The following is a 24257-nucleotide window of genomic DNA, read 5'->3' as shown; positions in this document are numbered from 1 at the left end:
GTTGCATATACAACCGGAAAATACTGAGGCGCTACTCCCATCTCCTTGTACACGCATCTTACATCTGCCCGGAAAAAACAAAAGAGACTCCATACTGGATTGTTAGCTGCCTCCAACATCCCACCAATACAGTTTAAACCCTAATTCACCATATACACAAATTAAAAAATTTAACTACATACTGAGGCTTAATTTATTCCACTGCAACTTGTTCATCACAGTGAGTGAATGTGCTTATATCCGATGTAGCCGCCATATTTTTACATTTCGCCTCTGTGCCAACTGTATAAAACCTTTTTCTAAAGAATATATAAAAAAAAGCACATTACTTTTCCAACACTTAGGCTTACACAATGTACAGTATATTTTATTCTCTATAAATTGACACTTTGCTTTTGTTATACCATGTACAGAAATGTATGTGTATATATACACATTTTTTTTTTATATAGTTTTTATTGAAATAATTTTGTCAACCAGAAAGGAAGCAAATGTCAAGGACATACTGTTTATGTAACAACATAGATAAAAGACAAAACACTGACAACTTATCCAAATAAAACAAGGCACGCAAATATATCTGTCCCGTTTTTGCCACGGCTGTCATTCAGCCTAACTTATGCTTCTGTTGCCTGATTAACACAGTCACAAATTCTTTTTAGTGAGTCCGGCCTACATTTTATAACACGGAAATTAATCCCGTTGTTTCATAGCAGCAGTTTAATCAACACCAACAAATTTTGATTAAAATAGAAAGAACCCATAGGACTCTCGTCGTGGCTGGGAATACCAGGGAGAATGAAATTTCTTCTATCCACCGGGTAATTAAGGAGGAATGCTATTGTGGAGAGACTCTAACTGTTCTTCGTGAAATTTAATCTTCTCATCAAGGTCTTTCTGTTCAATCAGGAAGGAAGTTTTGAACCTCACAAAATGTTTGTAGTCCTGTATCTGATTCTCACTCAGGTATTTTGCCAGAATTCCAGTGACCACACGCTCTCTGCGATCTAGATTTTCTTTCAAATCTTTAGCATCTTCTCTCTGCCTAGACAAGAGGTTGTGGCGCTCCTTTAAGGATTGCTGGAACAATAAGGAACAAATCATTCAAATCAAATCATTTTCTGTTTTTACTTGTAAAATTATTGCTATGAAATTAAATCCTGATTATTATGTTTTAAAAAAACTATTCAATAACAGAATGAGAGGATACTAGATTTTAGCAGATGACACTAAAATAATATCCCAACAATAGACAGATTAGGAAAAGGGGTATTTACTTAACTAGTAATCAATGAAAAATTAATTTGAGAATTGCAAAATATAAGGCCAAAACAGCCTCACTTGAAAAATTATTTAAACTGGTTATGCTCCCAGTTCAGTAGTTTCTTGCCAAAAGTATAATTCCCTGACAATTCACAATTAAATTTAGTGAATTATACCATTCAGTATTTATTCACAAACTTGATAACCTCTTCACATTTTTTATCCAAAATTGCTTCAGTGTATTAGTATCAGTACAGCTTGCCATTAATATGATGAAAAAGTGCCCCCTAGTGTCCAATTTCATTACTGCATGTGCTGTACACATCTATGAAGTCTATTAAAGGGAACAATACTGTAACACTTATACTAATCTACCAAATTACATTCTAAACCAGGTGTAGGCAACTTCCGGCACTCCAGCTGCTTGGGACTACATTTCCCATAAAGCTCTTACATCCATAATGCTGTCAAAGCATTAGGGAAGATTTAGATAAAAAAAAAAACAAAAAAAAAAAAAACATCTGGAGTGCCGAAGGTTGTCTACCCCTGCTCTAAATCATAATAAAAATGGTATTTAAATACAAACGTTGAAATCGAATATCCACATTTTCCCCCATAATTCAAATAGTTACTTGGTTTAGGATCTGCAAAGGAGCAGCACCACCGCCCTTGAACAGGTTTTATTTTTAAAGATATACCCCGCTCAGCCAATGAAGGGCTTAAAAATACGTCCGAAACGGATATTGCGACTTCCACTTCCACAGTAACAATTCAGAGTAGCAATTTTAAACAAAAATGCTCAAAAACTGTTCAAGAATCTAGCCTAATGGCACCATAGCCACTACACTGGCATGCAGTGATCCTTTGCAGTTCCTTTCAATTTTGTAATGTACCATATGTACATACAATATGCCCCAGATCACACACAGACATACAGAAACGTGTGAAATATACAGGATGCAAACTTACCATTTCTTCAGCGTCTGTATTGTCGTCTATCTTGCTCAAAGCATTTTCAACCCTAGCTAGCCTCATGGACAAGCAGAAAAGGAGGCTGACCACCTTCTCCAGATCCCCAATAAACATCATGTAGCGTTCATACTCATTAGGTTTACAAATTTCTTTCACCACTGCCTCCATATTTTTACCATCAGATAGGTTTTCACTGATATCAGACAGGAGCAATTCCCTTTGCTCACAGAGTTCCTCCAATTTGGAGCAGATGCTGGACATTAATTCAGTCTGAAATACAAGATGTAATCATCATAAGTCCTTGCACAGTTCAGAAAATAAACACAGACAAAATCAAGTGAACATTTTTCCTGATTCAAGCAGTTAATTTGTTTGTGCAAACTACCAATTCACGCTAAAATGATATGTAATGTATCCAATGACAAAGGTATACCTGCAAACAGTAGGTTACAATTTCTCAATAAATAAAAAGTGATGGTTGCAAATGTGATTATAAGGATATTGAGTAAAACGTAGGCAAAGCACATGCACACGCCCGAATAATTCCCATTAGCACATAAATTATTTTAACAGATATTCATTGCATGTGGGGAAAAAATATGTAGTACAAAATCCTTTATCACACATTATACATGCTCAATGGTGTTATGGGCATATGCAAATATTACAAGTTTTTAGAATTAAAAGTTGTATTTCTTAAACTTTGTCTTTAAGAGAGTTTGCAACCTGGTAATTTGTTAGAAATGGAACACAAATGGACCTCTTACCCATGGTGGGTGAATAGGAGGTTTAGAATTTAAGACGCCATCTTGTCCTATTACAGCAAGTCAGGGAATTTCCCATGACATGTCCAGTCTTACTCCAAACATAGATAAGATGTCTAGGTCATGATAATAGACTGTTTAAGATGTTCCTATGTGAAATAACCAAGTCATGTCTATGTCATGTAATGATCACGGCCTTGTATCTTTTCCAAATTAAGGTAGATCCTAACACGACCTAATTGAAAATCTAAGGTATAATATGTGTACTTATTAATACTACTAATAAGAAACACAAAGGAGAAAAGTTTGGATGCTGAGACGCTGCTGCATTTTATCATGACTGAGAGGTTGACTTGTTCAAGAGGGTATATTATTCTATTTTATGGATATTGCAAGCATATACTTTAATCTTATAAACTCTGCTATAAATTATTGTAATGAATTATTAAGTTTTTATGTATACATTTATAGTTTTATTTAATAAAATATTTTAAAAGACAAAACTTTATAGCTTCCAAGACAATCCCTATTTTTATTGTATTCTCAATTATTTATATTAAGAAGATATTTGTATGGTTATCCCTGCTTAATGCTATGCTTTAAGATGTATAGTGGTAAATAGAGGAACACCAGCTGCGATACCATGACACCCACCTTCTTTGCAGTAATGCCACCTTGACTTTCTCCATCTATCTGACGGGAACACTTTTCAAGCAACAGCATTGTTTTGGGTGAAAGTTTTGAAGTACCTTCTAGGCTTGACCTAAAAGACAGGATACATTTATATTCCACTTTAATTGGTAACTAAAAGTACAGAGATTGAGGAGTAAAACAAGGTTGTTTGAATTCCCCCCCCCAAAAAAACAAAACACATGACACATTCAGGGCCTGAACATCACTTGTAACCTGGGACACAATATTTTATATCAATGTGTTAAAGTGTTTACAATTCACATGGTGCTTAGTGCTCCCCATGGAGCCTGCAGCGCTGACATTATAACAGCTTATTTTTTATATTTATTATTATTGTTGTTGTTGAAGGGATACTATAAGTACCAGGAATACAAAGCTGTAATCCTGGCACTATCGCTCCCCCTGCCTCACCCTCCCTAGCGCCCTCTTACCCAGTGACTAAAGGGTTAAAAGCCCTTTATTTACTTACCTGGTCCCAGCACCTCCCCTTCCCCATGACGAGCGTGCTCTAATGCATTCCTATGGGAAAAACTGACGCTGGAGGTTCTCATGCAAAGGTCCGTTTCCAACCAGGAAGCCCTCTAGTGGCTGTGTGGTAGACAGCCACTAGAGGCTGACTTTGTGCTGCAATGTAAACATGAGCTGAAGTGGTCTGGGTGCCTACAGTGTCCCTTTAATTATAATATACATGATATTATTCTATAATGAATTATCTGCATATTACCACATTGTGTTTTAAGAGGTCATACTTATCAGAATTCTTTTTTTTTATTCTTTCTAAAATGCCTATTAAAGCAATAATTTGTATAAGTGTCCATTTCTATTAAAGTTGCCACTTTATACATTGAAAAAAGGCACACTCTCCACACAAAGCACTTCAGCAAACTGAACTGCTTTACATGTTTAGAGTGTTTCTTCAACCATTTTACAGCAGGCTGCTGGTACGAATGGGGAACATTCTATAGAGTTCTATGCACATTCCAGCCCTACAGTAATGGGTGATCTTATAAAAAAGAGGGAACATAATAACGGATAGAATTACACGTTTTTTGACATGTGCCTCAAACAGAGGTTGACAGACCTAGGAATTAAAAAGATCTTGGATATCATTTATTTCCACAGAAAACGGTCTAGTATATATAGAAAAAAAAACACATGAATTTAGATCTTCATCTTGGTCAAGATATAAAGGCTATTGGTCTTCATGAATTATTCTTACTAGATGGACTTCTCTCCAAATACAAAAATTAGATCATTAATATGGCATGGTGCGTTTGTTTTTATGACATCTCAACTCTATTTATGTTCTTTGAACTACAGTAAACTTGTAAAAACAAAACTCGTTAGTTACACTTACTTTCTGTTGCTTGAAAGGATTTCATTATTGGCTTTTTTTGGACTTCTCCTATGCCTGCATTTTTCCATTTCCGATATGTCCAAAAGGAACAGGCTTTTCATGAGATCCATTGCAGATTCTCTAACAGGAAGGGGTTTGAGTATGTCAGACAGAGATTTGTCTTCAGCAATTATTTCTTTAATGAGCTCTGCGTGTCTGTCATCTTCAGGGGCTTTCAACTCGACTCTAGGAAAGTCTGCTTCACCTCCTGGATCAGCGCTCGTGAGCACGCTGGCTTCTGAATCCTGTCCAACTTTACCATTGTTCTCATCAGGCTTGCTCTGGACAACAAGAGACTGCGATGTTTGCAGAACATTCACCTGACTGGATGGAACTAGGATTAATTCTTCCTGCTGTGAATTACTCATTGGCTTGCTTTCTGCCAATATTATGTCTTCGCTGTCTCCTGTGGGGTCAGGTGATTTTCTGACTGTCTGAGTCTCCACCAGTTCAACTGGATCATCTTTCAACTCATCACCATTCTCAGGCAAATCTTTCTCATCAGATTCAGAACTAAGGACAGAAATAATAAAAAAAATTACCATATCAACACTGGCCATAGAAATGGTAATATCTTTAAAATATGTTTTGATCCTCTACCAAACATACTTAAAAGGGACTGGGGACTAACAGCATCTCTAAAAAAAAAAAAAAAAAAAAAAAAAAAAGCTACCTTCAGCTGGTAATCATTTGTCAGACAGCAGCCTTCTGAAAAGCCATTGACTGAGCAGCTCATAGTTACAATTCTCTCATGATCCTCCAGTACAACGAGTAAGTAAAAAACAGGATACACACACACACACACACGAGAATCCAGTGCACTAACTGGTCAACAGCTTCAAACCTCACAAAATGCAATAGTTAAAAAAAACAAAAAACAAAAAAAAAAAAACAAGCATCTGACAAAGGCAAAAATAATGGTGTTTAAGTTACAGTATATGATCACGCGTTGTGTAAGCTTGCCATAATGCCAATCTATCTAATTTTGGTAGATCCTATCCTAGCAACCTAATGACTGCTCTTTAGAGATTAACCCACATACTTGGGAAATCCTGCCTCCTGGGGCTCTATGCAGTGCAAGGTTAAGTAGGGCACCTGTGACAGGGAGCGGTACAATGCCAAGGGAGTTGGCCTGAACTCCAAAATATATTTGCATATTAAACCAGGAAGACTGCACTCACTTAAACAAGCATACATTATAATGGTGCTGCTAGGGCCAATTAAAGGGACACTATAGGCACCCAGACCACTTCAGCTCATTGAAGTGGTCTGGTTACACTGTCCCCAGGTCCCTTAACTCTTCAAAGCGGATGATTGCAGTGTTTAAGAAACTGCAATAATTAGCTTGGTGGGTAAACTCTACCTCCAGTGGCTGGCTACCAAACAGCCACTAGAGGAACTTCCGTGCCATTCGGTGACTTTTAGTCACCTGATGCTGGATGTCCTCACACTATGCATGGGGACGTCCAGCATCACCCAAAATTGTATAATGCTTTCCTTTGGGGAAATCCGAATACAAGCACAGCCATTGCGAAGGCGGACCCGAGCCAGCGCAGAAGGACATCGGCTCTGGACTGAGGTGTGTGACAGAAGGGGTTTTTAACAACTTTGTTTTCCTGGCACTATAGTTTCCCTTTACTACACCACAGGATTCTGTGCGCTATAATATATATATATATATATATATATATATATATATATATATATATATATATATATATATATATATATATATATATATATAAAATAATATTTTTATTTATTACCAAACTGGAGGACCATGATCATGTATATCAGCAGAAGTGATGAGGAGTCGCAATAATTGCAGTTTCTGTCTCCTTAGTGCATCAGTATCAGGAAAAGCTTGAATTAGGTAAATGGTTGCAGCTGCAAATCACACCCTCTGCACTCTGCAGCATAACTCCAACTAATCTTGAGCAGACCAGGGCATGAGTATCTGTGCTGCCTTGATATTAGGGGATCCTGTACTATGCAGTGTCTGCCAAACCACGCATAATGGAATGTAAAAAATTGTTTACATTTTTAAATCCAGAACTGTGGGTTGTCACACTGTGCATTAAAACCATAATGCATAACATAGCTGACGTGTCCTGGGCACTCACCTATTAATAGGACTTACACTCCTGGACAGATGGTGTTGCCATTAGTTCAGAAGTTTGCCCAATACAAATATATTTCCCCTGCTCTCCCAGCAGATCACCAAACACAGAGGGGTTGAATTAAGGACAGCAGTCACAAGTAAAAGCTGCTGCCCATGAATGTAATGTAACACCCATCAATCTTGGGCAAAGCAGTACATAACCAGTCATCTACCGCTTTGGATACACTCTCTATGCCCTCAGTCATTCCAGTTCTTCTTTACAGCGAACCAGGTAGTATAAAAAATGTAAGATTTGAGGACAATTTGGCAGTAAAAACACAAATTTAAAGCTGCCAAATATTACAGAATAACACAGGAATAGGAAATATACTTTTACTGCAACTTTAGCACAGTATATTTATCCCAATGTTGTATTTGCCTCATGAGGGCTAATAAAACCATTGTAAAATATAGCATTGGGTTTCTAAAATTACTTTTAAGTAATTGAAAAAAAAAAGTTTTAGAAGGGTCTGTTAAACATTTATTCTGAAAAGTGAAGTAAGTAACCCTGAATCATGTGGAATGTAAAGGGTTAATGAACTGCCACAGAAATATTCAACCTTACTCTAAAAACAAAGACAAAATAACTGTTGTAAATGCCTTAGTTACCTTGCTTCAGGATCGGTTACAGTCGTATGTTCTAACGTAACATGACCAGGCATGACAGTGACAAATGATGGAGTCTCATCACAGTAAGAGAGGGGTCTTGTTGAATCTTCTTGATGCCCATAGGAGATCCGGCTGCACAGCTCCTTTCTGATGGCGACAGCTTGTGAAAATACCTCATCTTCACTTTCTAAAGACTTTGATTTCTCAAGAGCCCCGGCGTGCAGAACTTCTTGGGAAATGTAAGTCTCTGTGGCTGAGGAAACGGCACTTACTCTGGAAGGTCTGGAATGTCTATCATGCGCTGAGCTTGCAACATTTGATCTGCGCGGCCTTGCATCCTCTCTACTTGTTTTACTGGGCACATTTCCTAAGTCATTCTCTGTGCTGACCCAGAGCCTTTCTTGATGGACCACAGATGTGCAGCTTGCACTTTCTGTCCTTGGCAATTTTAAAAGTTCTTTTATGTGGTAAAGCTGATCAGTACTTTGGCTCAGTACGGAAAGCCTGACTATGTCTGCAGTGCCGATATCTTCCATTGACTTCCCTCGTCCTCTTGATGAGCTTGCTCTGTCACCCTCCATCAAAGCAATGTCTTCTGTGACAGACAATCTGTAGGGAAATAATGGCATAAGTATATATTAAACAAATTAAATAAAAAAAAGTTGCAGGTATATAATAGAGGTCGAGAGACAAGGACAATAGGAAAAACAACAAACAAGGTAGAAGCCTGAGGTATAGAAGTTTGGATATGAGAGGCAGAAATGAAGGAACTGATAACACAATACATAAACAAGTGAATGAATCTAGAAACATTTTATTATACTGTATTGTCTGGCTGTTGCACAAAACTGCCTGGGAGGTGCCAACTAAGTCTTGGAACAAGCACTGATCGCAAGGTTGCAGAAGCCTATGAAACAGCCTTCCCAGCAGGAGCACATTGAGGGTTTGCTTTTCACCCCATGCTGAAGGTCAGGAGGACTTTCAAGTATGGAATCTCTATCCATCAGAGGAATTTTGCAGAGATGCAGGTGAGCTTTCTCAAGGAGGCTGCCATCAGTGCTGGAGCAGCTCACTTGGCCATGTCTGCTGCCATCTTGTCAGATATAGGCGTGCAGTAATCAATTTGCATGATAGGTGTGCTCATTGCCAGATGGACTCTTAGGGTTTGGATAACGACCACTGGTCTAAAAAGAGATGAAAGCTTGGGTTCCAAATTATTGGATGGGTGGCTCTCTCATATTTGAAGTCAATAAGTAGACCCCCAAGATGCAGGGGTAGCTTCATATAATCTGTGCTTGCTGTGTGTTTATATTATTACTAGGATGTACCCACTCAATTTTTGGCAAGTAGTTGTCAGTGAAGCCAATCAAGTCGGTTGGTCTTCATAAGCAAAACTCAGCTCTATTTAGAAGACTTGTGACACTGTGCATCCTAACTATACGGTCAGTATACTCTCTCCCCCCCCCCCCCCCCCCCCGTGTACATGTGTAATGAGTACATTAAGAAAAAAATTGTGCACATTTTTTATTTGTTTCTTTTTACTTTTTCTGATCAATAATCAAAAGACAACGAAGGTCATCTTTTTCATCATGTATATTCAATGATGATGATCTCTGAGGTTTTGTTGAAGTAAATTATGTTTCAGCAAAAATGTTCCTATAACAACTATTTAGTATTTTCAGACATGTTAAAATGATCACACATTGAACAAAATAACAGAAAAGTCAAGTAATACGATTCAAGAAGCACATCTCTTTTTGTTCTAGGTCTCCATCGAAGGTGTATAGGATAAATGTATCTACAACAAACTTTGTTTGGAGTATAATCAAAGCAAATAAAGTGCAGCACAGACTTTCAAAAAATATTGCTAATAGGCATGTATTCAAACATGAAAAAGGGTAAGTTAGCTCCCAATTCTGTCAAGTGGTGGCGCTACAATACTTACATCTATTACACTTTGCTAGGGACTTCAAGCCGCCTGTGATACATTCATCCATGATTTAAAGCATCCAGAAAGGAATTAATAGTCTGCATTGTGTTTGTAATCTCTACTCCTATAAAACAGTTTGTACGTGGTGTATTTACTTAATTTCTAGCCTTTAAAAATACTTCAGCCTGTCTCACATGAGCTACATGCATTATGTTCCTGTAATACCAGTATGACAGGTTCTAAAATGGAAAACGTTATCTGATCTATTCATATGGCTTGATCATTTACTAAAGAATTCATGACAATAGTGAAGTTCCTTATGGCTGGTGTTCATACGGGGACTCCTAAATAGAGAGAATGAGTGTGTGAGATATATGCTATTCCAGATTTCACCTGCTTGGTAAATAGTTTTTTGTTTTATGTGCTGTTCCAAATTTGATATGCAGTACATTATATTTCTGAGCAATTTACACAACAATTGCACTTTAGTTTAATGCACTTATTGTAAATTTTCTTTTTTCTTTTTTTTTTTTAGAATAGAGCGTTGTGTACATGTTATTCTTGGTATAACAGTACATTATATATTGATGCAAACATTGTGTCGCTTGTCTCTTGCTTATCTGCTAGCTAAATAAAAAACACTACAGAAGGTTAAAGTAAATTGGGGGAATTGGGATTGGTGCATATAAGCATGTGCCATCATGGCACCAGTTAAAGTTAAAAGTCAAAAATTGCACCGTATGGTTTTATTACGCATGGGTGGTTATGCAAAAGTAAACTTTAAAAAATCATCAACAACAGTGCATAACTATCCTTCAGTTAGCTAGTGGGTTGGCCAAACATTCAGGAAATTACAGTGAATTTTATTTGGCAGATGCAGGCAGTTTTTTGGAAATTTACATGACCAACTTGCTCAGTTTATTCAAATGTGCTTCAGCTGTGAATTTTAAGGGAGGCCAAGCCACATGACATTATGTTACTTTTCACCATCTTACGGTGTTTACTTTAAAGGGACACTATGGTGACCAGAACAACTACAGCTTAATGAAGTTGTTCTGGTGAGTATAGCATGTCCCTAAAGGCTTTTTAATGTACACTCTGCCTTTTCAGAGAAAATTAGTTACATTACTGCCTAGTAACACTTCTAGTGGCAATCACTTAAATGACTACTGGAGGTGCTTCTTGTGTGTCAATGCTGCACTGACGTAGTGTCTCGACGCTCTGCATGGAGGCGCTGAACGTTCCTTATAGAGATGCATTGATGCAGTTTCTATAAGGAGATGCTGATAGGTGCGTGCACATTATCCTCCAGATGCTTTCCTATAGCATGGCTTAGATAGTCAGTTTTGCTGATCTCAGGCAAGGAGGCAGAGCGGGGATGTCCGGACCTGTGTGGCGCTGGAATAAAGGTGTGTTTTACACCTTTTTTTTTTTAAGGGGGGCCAGTAACCTAAATAATGTTTTCACAATATAGTGCCAGGAATACTATAATGTTCCTTTGACCTTATACAGTCACTACCTACCGAACACTACTCACGTAAAAAGCTTTAACTTCACATTTTGGGGGCCCAAGACTTTGCATGCTACTGTATAATTTAAAATAATGGTTTAGCTAAATTCCTCTCACTGAAATTGCATATTTTATATATTTAATGACACTTTTGATGCTTGATGCTATTACTGGCTCAAATTACTTTAGGAGGTTATTTTTCTTGAACATGTAGAGGGGCAAACTGACTTTTAATGATACAAATGTTATAAAGATGTTCTGAAGATGGTTAAAAGAAAGTACAATTTCAGTATGCACAAGACAGACAGACAGAGACAGACAGACTTACCTATTACTGAAATCCTGGTTATTATTATTAGAAAGTACAGATGCTGAAAATGTCCTACAACCCTTTGATACCTGAAAATAATCAGAGCATAATCAGATATTAGATGCTAATGCAGTTTAGGTTATTTTATACTTATTATTATGTTATTAATGTTAAACACAAAAAACCTTGTAAAATATACGACAGTATATGTACATGCATAATATATATCCTCCCGTAGGTATAGGGGGTGAAAAACAAAAACAAAATAGATTATATTGCGCAGTATGTCTCTATAGATGGATATCTGGAAGGTAATTACTTGTGTAAATGCAAACTTACATTTTTGTGAGCCTTACAATACCGGCTCAAGTGAAACAGCATGGGTATGGCATCCCTAACCAACTGGAAGAACAACATTCCTCAGGTACTTTAGAGAGTAGAACAATACCAAAATTAAGGCTGTATACAGATATTTATCAAGATAAAAATAAGAAGATCTGACATGAAAGCAAGTAGAACGCTTCTCAAACCATAAAACAGGAAGCATAGAAATATCAATACTAAATGAAGCCCAATGCATTTCAACTATTGATATTCCTCATGAGATCTATACTAAACAATGTCCACTATTATATTATATTATATATATATATTCAATTAACTTATTTTTGCACAAAAAAAAAATGAATTTCCTATTGCATAAGTAAATCACCTTCCAGTTATTAATCTACACAGACATACTTCACAAATATGTTTTTTGTTTTTCTTTTTCCGCCCCCTATACTTACAGGAGGGTATAGTTTTAATATTGATATACTGAATTATATATATATTTTTTTCAACTTGTTTTATGTGTGTCGGTACAATACCTTTCTAAGAAAGAAAGGTCATTTGCTAATAAAGCAATGCATCCACCATATTAATACAATGCCATCATTAAGCATGTTGTGGCCATTTTGTGTATGGGGCTGACTAGTCACAAACAGTTATGCAAAAAGTATTGGTGTAAACAAAGTTCCTGCTTTGCCTTGCGCAAGGTCCGGCCCTGAAGACCTTTAAAGATTTAGGTCTGATGCATCTTACTTGAAAATCTAGCGTCTGTGCTTCTTAGGAGAGACTTAGACTGTCGTGCAGAATATTAAAGGCTTATGGCCGAAACATGGAGTTACGCAACTTACACATAAAACATACATCAGGTTGTAACTGGATGCAGTTCCACACAATCAGAACCAAATCATTTCACCTTCAGAGTGAAGGCCACACATAGGAATGCAGGACTCGTAAGGCACTTTTTAAAATGGCACTTTGTCCAAAGCCCTAATTAGAAACACTAATAATAATAAAAACAATGATGGTTTTACTGCTTGATATGCAACTTTTTTGTAGACTCATTTTAAGGGACGCTTCACAAATCATTTAAATTGCCAGAATATTCCTTTAAAGAGACAGCGCTTAGCATACATAAAGTGTGCTCATATTGATCAAACCATTTTACCACTACTCTTTATTCCATGGAAAATATTGTATTAAAAAAATGGTGTCCTTCATATGTTTATTTCTTTCAATTTCCAGGCCAAGGTCTTTCCAGGCCAAGGTAACTTCCAAATCGTTATATAAAATATTTGAACATATTATGTTATACACTGATCAGGCACAACACTAAAACCACTGACAGGTGAAGTGAATAGCATTGTTATATTGTTACACTGGCACCTGTCAAGAGGCAGGATATATAAGTTGCAAATGAACAGTCTGTTCCTGAATTCTATGTGTTGGAAGCAAGAAAAATGGGCAAGTGAAAAGGTGAGACTTTGACAAGGGCCAAATAGTGATATTTAGACGGCTGGGTCAGAGCATATCCAAAACGGTAAGTCTTGTGGGGTGGTGCCGGTACACAGTGGTTAGTACCTACCAAAAGTGATGCAAGGAAGGACAACCGGTGAACCGGCGTCACAGTCATGGATGCCCAAGCTCATTGATGCACATGGGTAGCGAAGGCTGGCCCGTTTGGTCCGATCAGATAGAAGAGCTACTGTAGCTCAAATTGCTGAAAAGCTTAATACTGGCCATGATAGGAAGGCGACAGAACACACAGTGAATCACAGTTTGCTGTGTATGGGGTTGTGTAGCTGCACACTGGTCAAAGTGCCCATGATGACTCCCGCCCACCGGCAAAAGCGCCTTCAGTGGGGACGTGAGTGTCAGAACTGGACATGGAGCAATGGAAGGAGGTTTGGGGACACCAGGGAACTGTCCACAACATTCATAGCATGAGCGTATCATAAAATTCGCTTACGCTGTGGTTTGGACCCTGTAGGGAGTACTGAAACTCCTTGCAGGGTCTGCCCTCTGTGAGCCGGCCAACATGATGGGCAGGCAGCCTGATATGCATAAACGCCAGGCTGACCTGCAACTAACTGCCACCTTTACGTGCAGGTCTGCCTTTTGGGGGTGGAGCTAGTGACACGTTTGTGTCACTCCCTTCCTCCTGTCGTCACGATTCGAAGGACACTGGATTTGGGAGTTATGTATAAGATACATTGTATATCACTAGGCGTAGTCTAGGTGATCATGTAGCTAGATCGGAAAATAGATAGAAAGCATTAAAAAAAAATGTAGATTTACTTCTATGTTTTCTTTGAGAATATGTGGAATTGTGGCTTAGAATAGCTGCAGATTTTGCATCTGCAGATACTACAAGTCATCCCATTCTTACTCAACCCAGACTTTCTGTGGCTGTTCAACTACAAACAGCTCATTAAGAAGTCAGTGCAAAATGGGTGCTCTGAGCCATTGACTCCCTCTTGAGTTTAGTTTAACATAGCTAAACTACCAGGAAGTAAGAAGAAGGTGTAACAAGGTTAATTTATAAAAGTTCCAATTTCAGAAATAAATATCAGAAAAAAATCATTGATATTGACACAAAGAAAGTGATTATCTTAGACTACAGAGTAGTGTTAAAATAGAGGAAATAAATCAATATCATTTTGAGAGGTGCTGCATCGCTAAACGAATCTATAAACAATCCACAAAGATGCAAATCAAGTAGTAAAACCATCCTAGATAAGAATAAATTACATATTTTCTTTTGATTAGCACTGTTAGGTTTTCATAAATTATGATGTCATGCTCAAAGTTTAAAAAAAAATAATGTTTGTTTCTGTGGCTGTTGAGAAAGGACTACTTTAATGTGAAATGTGTCCTTTGTTCCTGTGTCTTGCCCCCCTGCCACCGATTATTTTATTTCTATCACTAAGACTACAAAATTACTACATTATTTAGGTGCAGCAAGCAGTAAGAATCCAGAGTATTCTGCTTAACAACTGACGAAGTCCAAAAAAAGATTACCGTATTTATCGGCGTATAACACGCACTTTTTCTCCCTGAAAATAGGGGGGAAATGATGGGTGCGTGTTATACGCCGATATCCCATATTTACTTACCTGTCTTGAAGCGTGGGCCGGTGTTCAGCGCGCACCGCGGTACTGGAACTTCAATTTCAGGTTCCGGTTTCCGGCGGGACTAAAAGGAAGTGTGCACACTTCCTTTCAGTCCCGCCGGAAACCGGAACCTGAAATTGAAGTTCCTGTACCGCGGTGCGCACTGTGAAGCCGGCCCACGCTTCAAGACAGGTAAGTAATTATGGGACAAGGGAAAGTGCACTATGGGACAAGGGGAGGGGGGACACTATGGGAGGGGGTGGAGAATCCTATGGAAAGGGGGGGGGGGAAATACTATGGAAAGGGGGAGAATACTATGGAAAGGGGGGGGAGAATACTATGGAAAGGGGGGGGAGAATACTATGGAAAGGGGGGGAGAATACTATGGAAAGGGGGGGGAGAATACTATGGAAAGGGGGGAACACTATGGAAAGGGGGGGAACACTATGGAAAGGGGGGGAACACTATGGAAGGGGGGGGGGAGAATACTATGGAAAGGGGGGGGAGAATACTATGGAAAGGGGGGGAGAATACTATGGAAAGGGGGGGGAGAATACTATGGAAAGGGGGGGAGAATACTATGGAAAGGGGGGGAGAATACTATGGAAAGGGGGGGGAGAATACTATGGAAAGGGGGGGGAGAATACTATGGAAAGGGGGGGAGAATACTATGGAAAGGGGGGAGAATACTATGGAAAGGGGGGGAGAATACTATGGAAAGGGGGGGAGAATACTATGGAAAGGGGGAGAGAATACTATGGAAAGGGGGAGAGAATACTATGGAAAGGGGGAGAGAATACTATGGAAAGGGGGGGGAGAATACTATGGAAAGGGGGGGAGAATACTATGGAAAGGGGGGGAATACTATGGAAAGGGGGGGGAATACTATGGAAAGGGGGGAGAATACTATGGAAAGGGGGGGAGAATACTATGGAAAGGGGGGGGGGAGAATACTATGGAAAGGGGGGGAGAATACTATGGAAAGGGGGGGAGAATACTATGGAAAGGGGGGGAGAATACTATGGAAAGGGGGGAGAATACTATGGAAAGGGGGGGAGAATACTATGGAAAGGGGGGGAGAATACTATGGAAAGGGGAGGAGAATACTATGGAAAGGGGAGGAGAATACTATGGAAAGGGGGGGAGAATACTATGGAAAGGGGGGGAGAATACTATGGAAAGGGGGGGGGAGAATACTATGGAAAGGGGGAGGAGAATACTATGGAAAGGGGGGGAGAATACTATGGAAAGGGGGGGAGAATACTATGGAAAGGGGGGGGGAGAATACTATGGGATGGGGGGGGGGGATACTATGGGAGGGTGGAAGTTTCCTGGAATGTCCTTCTTAAAATGAGGTGTGTGTTATACGCCGGTGCGTGTTATACGCCGATAAATACGGTATTTGGGGTTGTTGTACACAGAGACAGAGACAACACATCAATAATTCCGTGTCGGACTGCCCTTGTGGGCGGGATCATTACAATACGTAAATTACATTTGTTCTCTGTATAATGCCATAATTGAGCTAAGAAAAAAAAAATTCCTGAGGGGATTTCAAGGAAGACAAATTATTCAGGGAGATGTCATATTTGGCTTTAGTCATAGGGCTCCCATCCCCATTTCTCACTCTGTCGTATACATTTCCAAAAAACATATTGGTCTTTTAAAACAGCCACATTAAGTATTAGCTTGACTATATCTTCAGTATTTAGACCAATTCACACCACTGAACTGGACATGGTATATTGTGTTAATATCACAAATGCTCTGAAGTACCAATGATACTCCATGCGGTCATAACAATCTGGTCCCTAAAGCCATTTAGGAATCTAAAACCACTTCATGTCAATATGTACATGCTATGGGAGGTCAGTGACCGGCTAAAAGCATCAAGTGATGAGTATAGTCAGTCCCTGCAGTTTTTTTTTTTCAGTATACACTGTCTTTTCAGGAAAGGACAGTGTTTACATTACAGCCTGGGGACACCTAGGAACTGACATTCAGTGTCTCCACCCTCTGCATGGAGACACTGAACTTTTCTCATACACATGCATTGTATTGGGAAGGCAATGTATTGGTGGAGATCATCTCTTCTGATGATGTCAGCCAAGGGGGCAGAGCCAGCACCAGCAGGCTGGAATAAAGGTAAGATTTTACTATATTTAGGGGGACCAAGTGGGCTAGACAGTGTTTTTAAGGAATACTTATTTGTGTTCCTGACCCTATAGAGTTCCTTTAAAGGGAAGAAGATGCCATAACCACTTCAATTAGATGAAGTTGTTTTAGTGAGTGGTCCTGTTTATTTAATGACAACACTGCTGTATAGGGGTTGGAGCTACTGATATACTCAAAAAACAGCACCTAACATACTGACATAATGATTGTTATTAATGCAAAAAATGCCATTAGCCCTTAGTTGGCAGAGATATCTGTAGCCTTCCTTCAGACTGCTCTAATAGCTCGTTCTTATTCTAGTACTTTTCTTGGACAGCAAGGAAACATTTTGTAGGAGGAATATTTTAAAAATATTTTCTACCTAAACTAAGCAAGGTTATTTTCTAGACGGAGAACCTTATAACTTTCAGTCCAATTCTGCTGATTGTTAAGCCTTTGGGTCAGTGCTTATTAGCCCACCTAGGAAAGAATTACATCTAGTTCTGCCCCTTATAGGAGTATCCCTACCCAATGTAGACATAAACCATTCAGTTTGAACCAACTACTTCATTTATACAGCCTGGTCTCAAACCCCCATTTGTCCAGGAACTCCTAACGCCTGCCAGTGTGTATTAAAGGATGGGGGGGAGGTAAAAGGTCACATGACAGTCATAAATAAAGTCTGGTTACAAATACTTGTCTGTTGGTCCACCCATTGTACAGCACTATGGAAATTGTTGGCGCTTTAAAATTATAATAATAATAATAAAAAAACTAATTTAGAGAATATCTCTTCTTCAGCACAAATGCTCCATACAGCATTATTATTATTATTATTTAAAAAAAAAATACAAAAATCAGAAAGTCACAAGTGATCAAGTACGATATCGTCAGTACAGACATTTAGTAGAAGGCAAGAGCTAGAGTTTTGTAAGCCTTCTGATAAAAGTACTAGATCATGTAAACATTAGAATCCTAACTTTATCATCATACGGTACCTGACCAAGTTGTGCAGGTTTAGATTTCTGGCAAAAAGATGGTGGATAATCTTCAGAATATTTTTTGTCTTCTAAAATGCACTGGTCCAGATATGTCATGCATTTTTCTTCTACACTTAGGTCAGCATGCTTTCCAGAATCCCCACATGGAGAGTTTCTTATAAATCTGTCACTCCATGTCACAGTTGCATCATATGAAGAAGAGGCACCAGTCGATCGCCTATGTATATATGCTTGGGAAAGATCGTTGCATGATTGGTCACTTGGCATTGATTTTCTTTCATACTTTTTCATCCCTGATGTCCTCTGCATATGGCCTTGAGGATTACTATTAGGTCTTTGATTTGTTTTGCGCTCCATATACTGCATGAGTGCATTTTGTTGTATTTGTTTTAATTCTGTCTTGGAAAGATTTGATGTTGAGACGGTTCGTTCTTTGTTATCTAAAGACCTAACTTTGAGTGCCATGTCAGATTTGCTAGTTTTACTTTGGGTCAAGATTGTACTTCCTTCCCTCCAAGTGAAGCCAGAGTTCTGAATGCCAAGGTGATCCAGTTTCTCAGGTTCCGAGTAACATAGCTTTCTTTGTTCCTTTGTGATTCGTTTCCTTCCTCCTATTCGAGAAACAGCAGACTTTTCTGGATCAAATTTCTTGCAGTTGATGTCAACTGAGGTTTTTGGTGGGACTAACTTAGTTTCCTCATTTGCACTAGATAAAGAATGTGATCTTAAATGGTCAATAGTGGGTCTTTTAGAAGGATTGAGCTTTAGCCTGCCAGGCAAACTCATTTGTAAATCTTTTCTTTTAAATGAGGTTTCTCTCAAGACTTTCTTCTGGGCAACCTTAAGCTTTTGCCTGTAATCATGCATAAAAGATTCTTCTGCTGACGATGTGAGGCTTCCAGTTGTCCCATCATCATTAGAAAGATTGTCTGTAAGTTCTGAAAGTTGGGTCTGACTTCGATTTTTCCGGAGTTGTTTGACATTTATTTTGTCCTCTGTGACCTGTGCAGTAGAAATATTGTCCAGATTTTTACACGTCTTAGATTCAGGATTTTGTTCTGTTTGCTTGACCTGGTTTGTGCTGTGAATTCTACCTGCAAAAGGATTGTTTCTTCCTCCTGAGAGATGATATAGCATTGGCGTTGCTTCCTTTGTAATCTTATCACTGGTTAATTCACAAAAATTATTTTGATACTTTTCACTTTCGGATTGTAGTGATAACATTGGGATAGTTCTTATAGTTGCGTCTTTTCGAACTCTGTGAATTTTAGTGCCTTCATTAACTGCATTCTCTGAATTTAATGGCTTTACAGACAGGGCACTTTCACCGTCACTAGGCCCATGATAAAATATCTGACTAGCTTTTGTGTCAAGCATTTTATGTCTCTTATCACATTGTCCATGGCTGTCACAGTCTATGCTCATTGGTTCATTTTGTGCCTTGTAAGGTTGACCGATTGCCAATTGTATAACTTCATCACGCTCTCTTTCAGAAAAGTAACAATGAGCTTCTTTACCTGGCTTTGTGACCCAAAATCCACCTTTATTGTCATAAGCACTGAGTCTCTCTGACATAGGTTCACTTGAGGAACATTTTGTGCTTTTAGAATCTGTGTTGGGTTCTGGAATGCATTCTTTTTGCTCTATGTAGACATCTTTTGCATTACTAGAGAAATCCCTGGGAATGGTTTCCTTTATTTCAAGATCCATTCCTTTAAAAAAATGCTCATCTAGTTTGTTTATATGAGGGATTTTTTTGTTGTCATAAGTGCTGCTGACTTCTTCAGTAAGATGTGAGGGCAGAACATTCTGATTAACAGATTGTTCCATTTCGGGAAAACCGTCTGAATGAAGCATGAATGATGGTCTTCCAAAGTAGTGATTCTCTTTCCTTTCTAAATAAGAAGGCAAAATCCGTTCTTGGCTACCGTCTCCTTGAATACCATCTTTCATCCATGTGGAACTTCTGCTTTGGTGTTGGCTCACTTTATGTTCAGATGAAAAATGGCTAATATCATTTATAGGACTCAACTTAATGCTTTGACTACAGGGAATATCATTACCACCACATACATTGAACCGCTCAATGTCTTGGAGAGTAACACAGCAATCCAACCGTTTTGGTGGGGAATGAGACATATTAGTAGACCCCTTGGACTTTGTTTTATACATACTGATACTGTCAGTTCTTAGAAATGTCTCAGCATTATAAGCACCATCTCCCACACAAGATTTATCTAATAAATATCCATTGTCTACTGTACTGGGGTTATAAATAGCTTTGACATATTCAGTGTCCATATATGATCGTGGATCATTGTTCAGATGATAACTATCATTTTGGAAGGAGGTTTGGTAATCTACAACATAGGAGCTACCAGAAAATGAACTGTAGGCAGAGTCCACCACCGTTGCAATAGATTTTGCAGGTGATATCCGGTTAGAGTAATCTTCAGAATTCACTGGATTCCGCAGATCTGCCATACTCCATCTTTCAATTGCATTTCCAAAAGAAGACATTTCTCTGACTGTGCAAGTAAAACAGAATAAATAAAAAAGTTTCTTCTATATTTTCATGGAATTATTATAATTCTTCATAAACATATCCGAAACGGAATATATCTAAAAACAAAAGAAAAATATATATATATTATACCAATACACATAATAAAAAATACCAGGAATTATTCAAAGCATAGACTTTTTTGACTCATATTTTAACAATTTATAAATTTACTTCTCTGAAAAAATGTTTTACAGTAAAGAAAAGTTGATTAAATACATTTACTGCACTATTTATGCAAACAGTTGTGATCACCCTATTTTTATTAGTACAATCACCAGACAGACAATGCTGGTGTTTACCACTGTTAAATTTACTCCATTAGTCAAAAAAACATTTTCTCAATCTATATTTTTTTTTCCCAACTGCTTTGTTGTGGTAGAACATCACTTGCAATCTACTTTATTAAAACATACAAAATTAAGAAATGGATAAACGCAAAGATAGATAACAGGATTAACATACGGTTTCATACAATACTGTACAAATTGTATTTTAATTACATATATTAATCTGATTGAATCGTGTGCCCCCTCCCATTTGGCATAAAGTGATCAATCACTTCTCATTTAAAGTAATTTAAACATTTTTGTTGTCAAAAATATTTTTGGGATCACGTAGTTTCCCCCCACAAACATATAAAATATCATCTTGGAAAATTGTTTAGTTTAGAATTCTTGGAAGTGAAACATTTCTTATATCAGGCTGTAGGGTAAACTAGATTAAATTTCTAGTTCACTCTATTTCATGATACAACACATTTCCCAAAAGCCTAATTAAAATAGAAAATGTAACATCTTGTTTTACAAAACCCTTTCAATTTTTGGCCTTGAGACAGTCAACCCAACGTAGCCTATAATTTATTTTCAATGTCTATACTGATAAATTATATCCCCAGCATTTGTTCAAGGAGAGAGAAGGCAGATAATTTCCCAAATAAGACTTGATTTGTTAAGAGAGTTGACATCAAACAGTTTAGAGAAAGTCAGCTTGTCTATGGGAGCCAGAAACGTTTTGAGTGAGTGTGCCAAGACATCTCCTCCACACACTGCTAGGGGTGGCCAAATATAACAAAAGATAGTCAGCAATTCTAACATAAATAAAGAAAACCATCTATTTAATTTGGAACCATTCCATAGAGCAACCAGGCTCTTCATGTTGTGTCATACATTTCAAGCCCTTGTGCTAAGAGGAACAAAGAGTACTTCAGTAGAATAACCTGACTCAAAAAGAGTCCATTACTTTGACATAGATGGAATCAATCAGTGGAGAAATAATGGTGTTACACTTCAACATGTACATACAGATTAGTGAAAATTGGCTGCAGATGTAAGTAAGCAAGCACTTTTTTTGAGGGGGGGGAGGGGGGAGAGATATATCACAAAAAAATATATAGGTTTAACTTCCATTTGATATGGCACTAGGCCAAAACAAAACAATATTTACTTGTTGTAGCTAAAGAGCTTTCTGGTATGTGTGTATATACAGTACATATAACATATTTGATTTTTGAAGAGTACACCCTTCTTCTATTTACTGTTATATACAGATTATATATATATATATTTTTTTTTCTATTTTTTTTATTTATTTATTTATTTATTTTTATTTGCTTATTGTACTCTTTGCTGAGAATGCATCCTATGTCTGCATATGTCTGGATTGGACAAAAGTTGTATATAAGATTCTAAAAAATAAATAAATAATTAAAAAATAGTGGGAAATATTTATACATATATACTGATCCAGCACTCTTTGACTGTGTGTGGGGCCTTGTAAAAGGAACACTTTAGAGTTAGGAATACAAACATGTATTCCTAAAACTAAAGCGTCCCTCGCCCTCCTGCCTGCCCATCCATGAAATTAGTAAAAAAAAAAACAAAAAAAAAACAAACAAAAAAAAAACAACCTTTCAATCACTTACCTGATACGAGGAACGTGGTCCCTCGGTGGTGGGATACGTTCCTCCTCTGCAGCCGATGGGAGTCCTTATGCGCATGGGCGGCGAGGGCCATTTGTGCGTTAGGTCTTCCCCACAGGAAAGCATTGAATGCGTGCTTTCCTATGAGGATTTGCATGACGCTGAATGATCTCTGAATGATGCTAAGGGTGAAGATGTTCTGCGTTTGTTTGCGAAGTCAAACTCCGTGAAGCTGCAGGAAGTGCCTCTAGTGGCTGTCTGGCCAAGTGTTCTATTCTATTTGTAGATTTTTCTTTTAATAGTTTTAGTTATTGTGATTTCTTTATTTTTTCCTTGAATGATTGCAATTTCTTTTTTTTTTTTATAGTTTTTCCTGTGTTTGACACACAGACACACACACTGGTCGCCCCGTGGTATCGAGTGAACTCTAGCGTGCAGCTCCTCTGCCTATAGTTCACTCTCGTGAGATTTGGCACTGTTGGAGCGTCCATGGCAACACTCCGAGCTTGCAAAAGAAACCTTCCCAGCAGAGCTGCTGGCTAGAGCCCCCGGGTCCTTCTTTCCCCTCACTTTGTGCATTGAAGTACCTGTAGGCCAGTGAAGAAGATCTTTGATCTTGTATAGTGCCTGCCCTGCATGGGCTGGCAGGAGACATCCTCTGATCCCCTCTGTCAGCCCATGGCTGGTGTGGTCCACTGGGCATTTGCCTGGTTTGCCTGATGGCCACTCTGGGCCTGTGGCCTGCAGTTTATGCAGCCCATACTTTAAGTCCTGCAGGTTGCGAGCTGGGCATCAGTGGATCTGATTTGTTGTTCCAACACATTCTACAGATGGTCAATCAGCCTCCCAATTCTCCCACAGCCACCGCCTAAAGTGCCAGGTAGGCTTCCAATACTTAGCATGACAGAGTGATCTTGTAGGTGTATGTGCCTGCTAGTGAGTGAGCTTGTGTGTGTGTGTCAGCGAGCTAGTCTGTAGTGAGCATGTGTGTCAATGAGCTTTTTTCTAATAAGCATGTGTGTCAGTGAGCTTGCCTGTAGTGAACATGTGTATAAGTAAGCTGGTCTGTAGTGAGCATGTGTGTTAGTAATCTTGTCTATAGTACGCATGTGTATCAGTGAGCTTGTCTGTAGTGAGCTTGTGTGTGTCAGCGAGCTTGTCTCTAGTAAGCGTGTGTGTGTCAGTGAGCTTGTCTTGTTATTGATAATTTCAGCCATGGATGCGGGTCCAACTGTGGAAAAACTGTCACAGCATGGGAAAAAAGGTGAGTAAAAACACTGGCACCTAAACAGGCACTCACTGACAGGCATGCACGCTCTGATGGAGACACACACTGACAGAGACACACATTCTGACAGACATACACTGAGGCACACACTGACTGAGGCACACACACACACATTTTCTCACACTCTCACAAATTGCATCCAGTGGGGCTCCTCTCTAAGCTTCCTGCAGTTCCCCTGCGCACTCTCTGTACTGAGTGGGGCCGGAGTGATGTCATGTCACTAAACAGCACACGGGGGAGCAGAGGGGAACTGCAGGTAGGTGACTGCTCCCTCGCATGCTG

General features: G+C 38.7%; 1 protein-coding gene across 1 annotated transcript in view; it reads right to left on the bottom strand.

Annotated features, from left to right (window-relative positions):
• Positions 1-340: 340 nt before the first annotated feature.
• The window catches only part of SHROOM1 (shroom family member 1), a 70888-nt gene continuing 46971 nt past the window's right edge, over positions 341-24257 (bottom strand). The window contains exons 2-8 of the mRNA XM_063447408.1: positions 18201-20825; positions 11627-11697; positions 7859-8467; positions 5050-5601; positions 3654-3762; positions 2233-2505; positions 341-1080 (exon numbers count right to left, since the gene is read on the bottom strand). Of these exons, the coding sequence (XP_063303478.1) occupies positions 826-1080; positions 2233-2505; positions 3654-3762; positions 5050-5601; positions 7859-8467; positions 11627-11697; positions 18201-20723 (4392 nt within the window). The 5' untranslated portion in view covers positions 20724-20825 and the 3' untranslated portion in view covers positions 341-825. The remainder of the gene's footprint in view (positions 1081-2232; positions 2506-3653; positions 3763-5049; positions 5602-7858; positions 8468-11626; positions 11698-18200; positions 20826-24257) is intronic.

The sequence above is a fragment of the Pelobates fuscus genome, chromosome 3 (genome assembly GCF_036172605.1).
Source record: "Pelobates fuscus isolate aPelFus1 chromosome 3, aPelFus1.pri, whole genome shotgun sequence".
Classification (NCBI taxonomy): Eukaryota; Metazoa; Chordata; class Amphibia; order Anura; family Pelobatidae; genus Pelobates; species Pelobates fuscus.
Note: the sequence above shows the minus strand (reverse complement) of the source record. Positions and strands in the feature narration are given on the sequence as shown.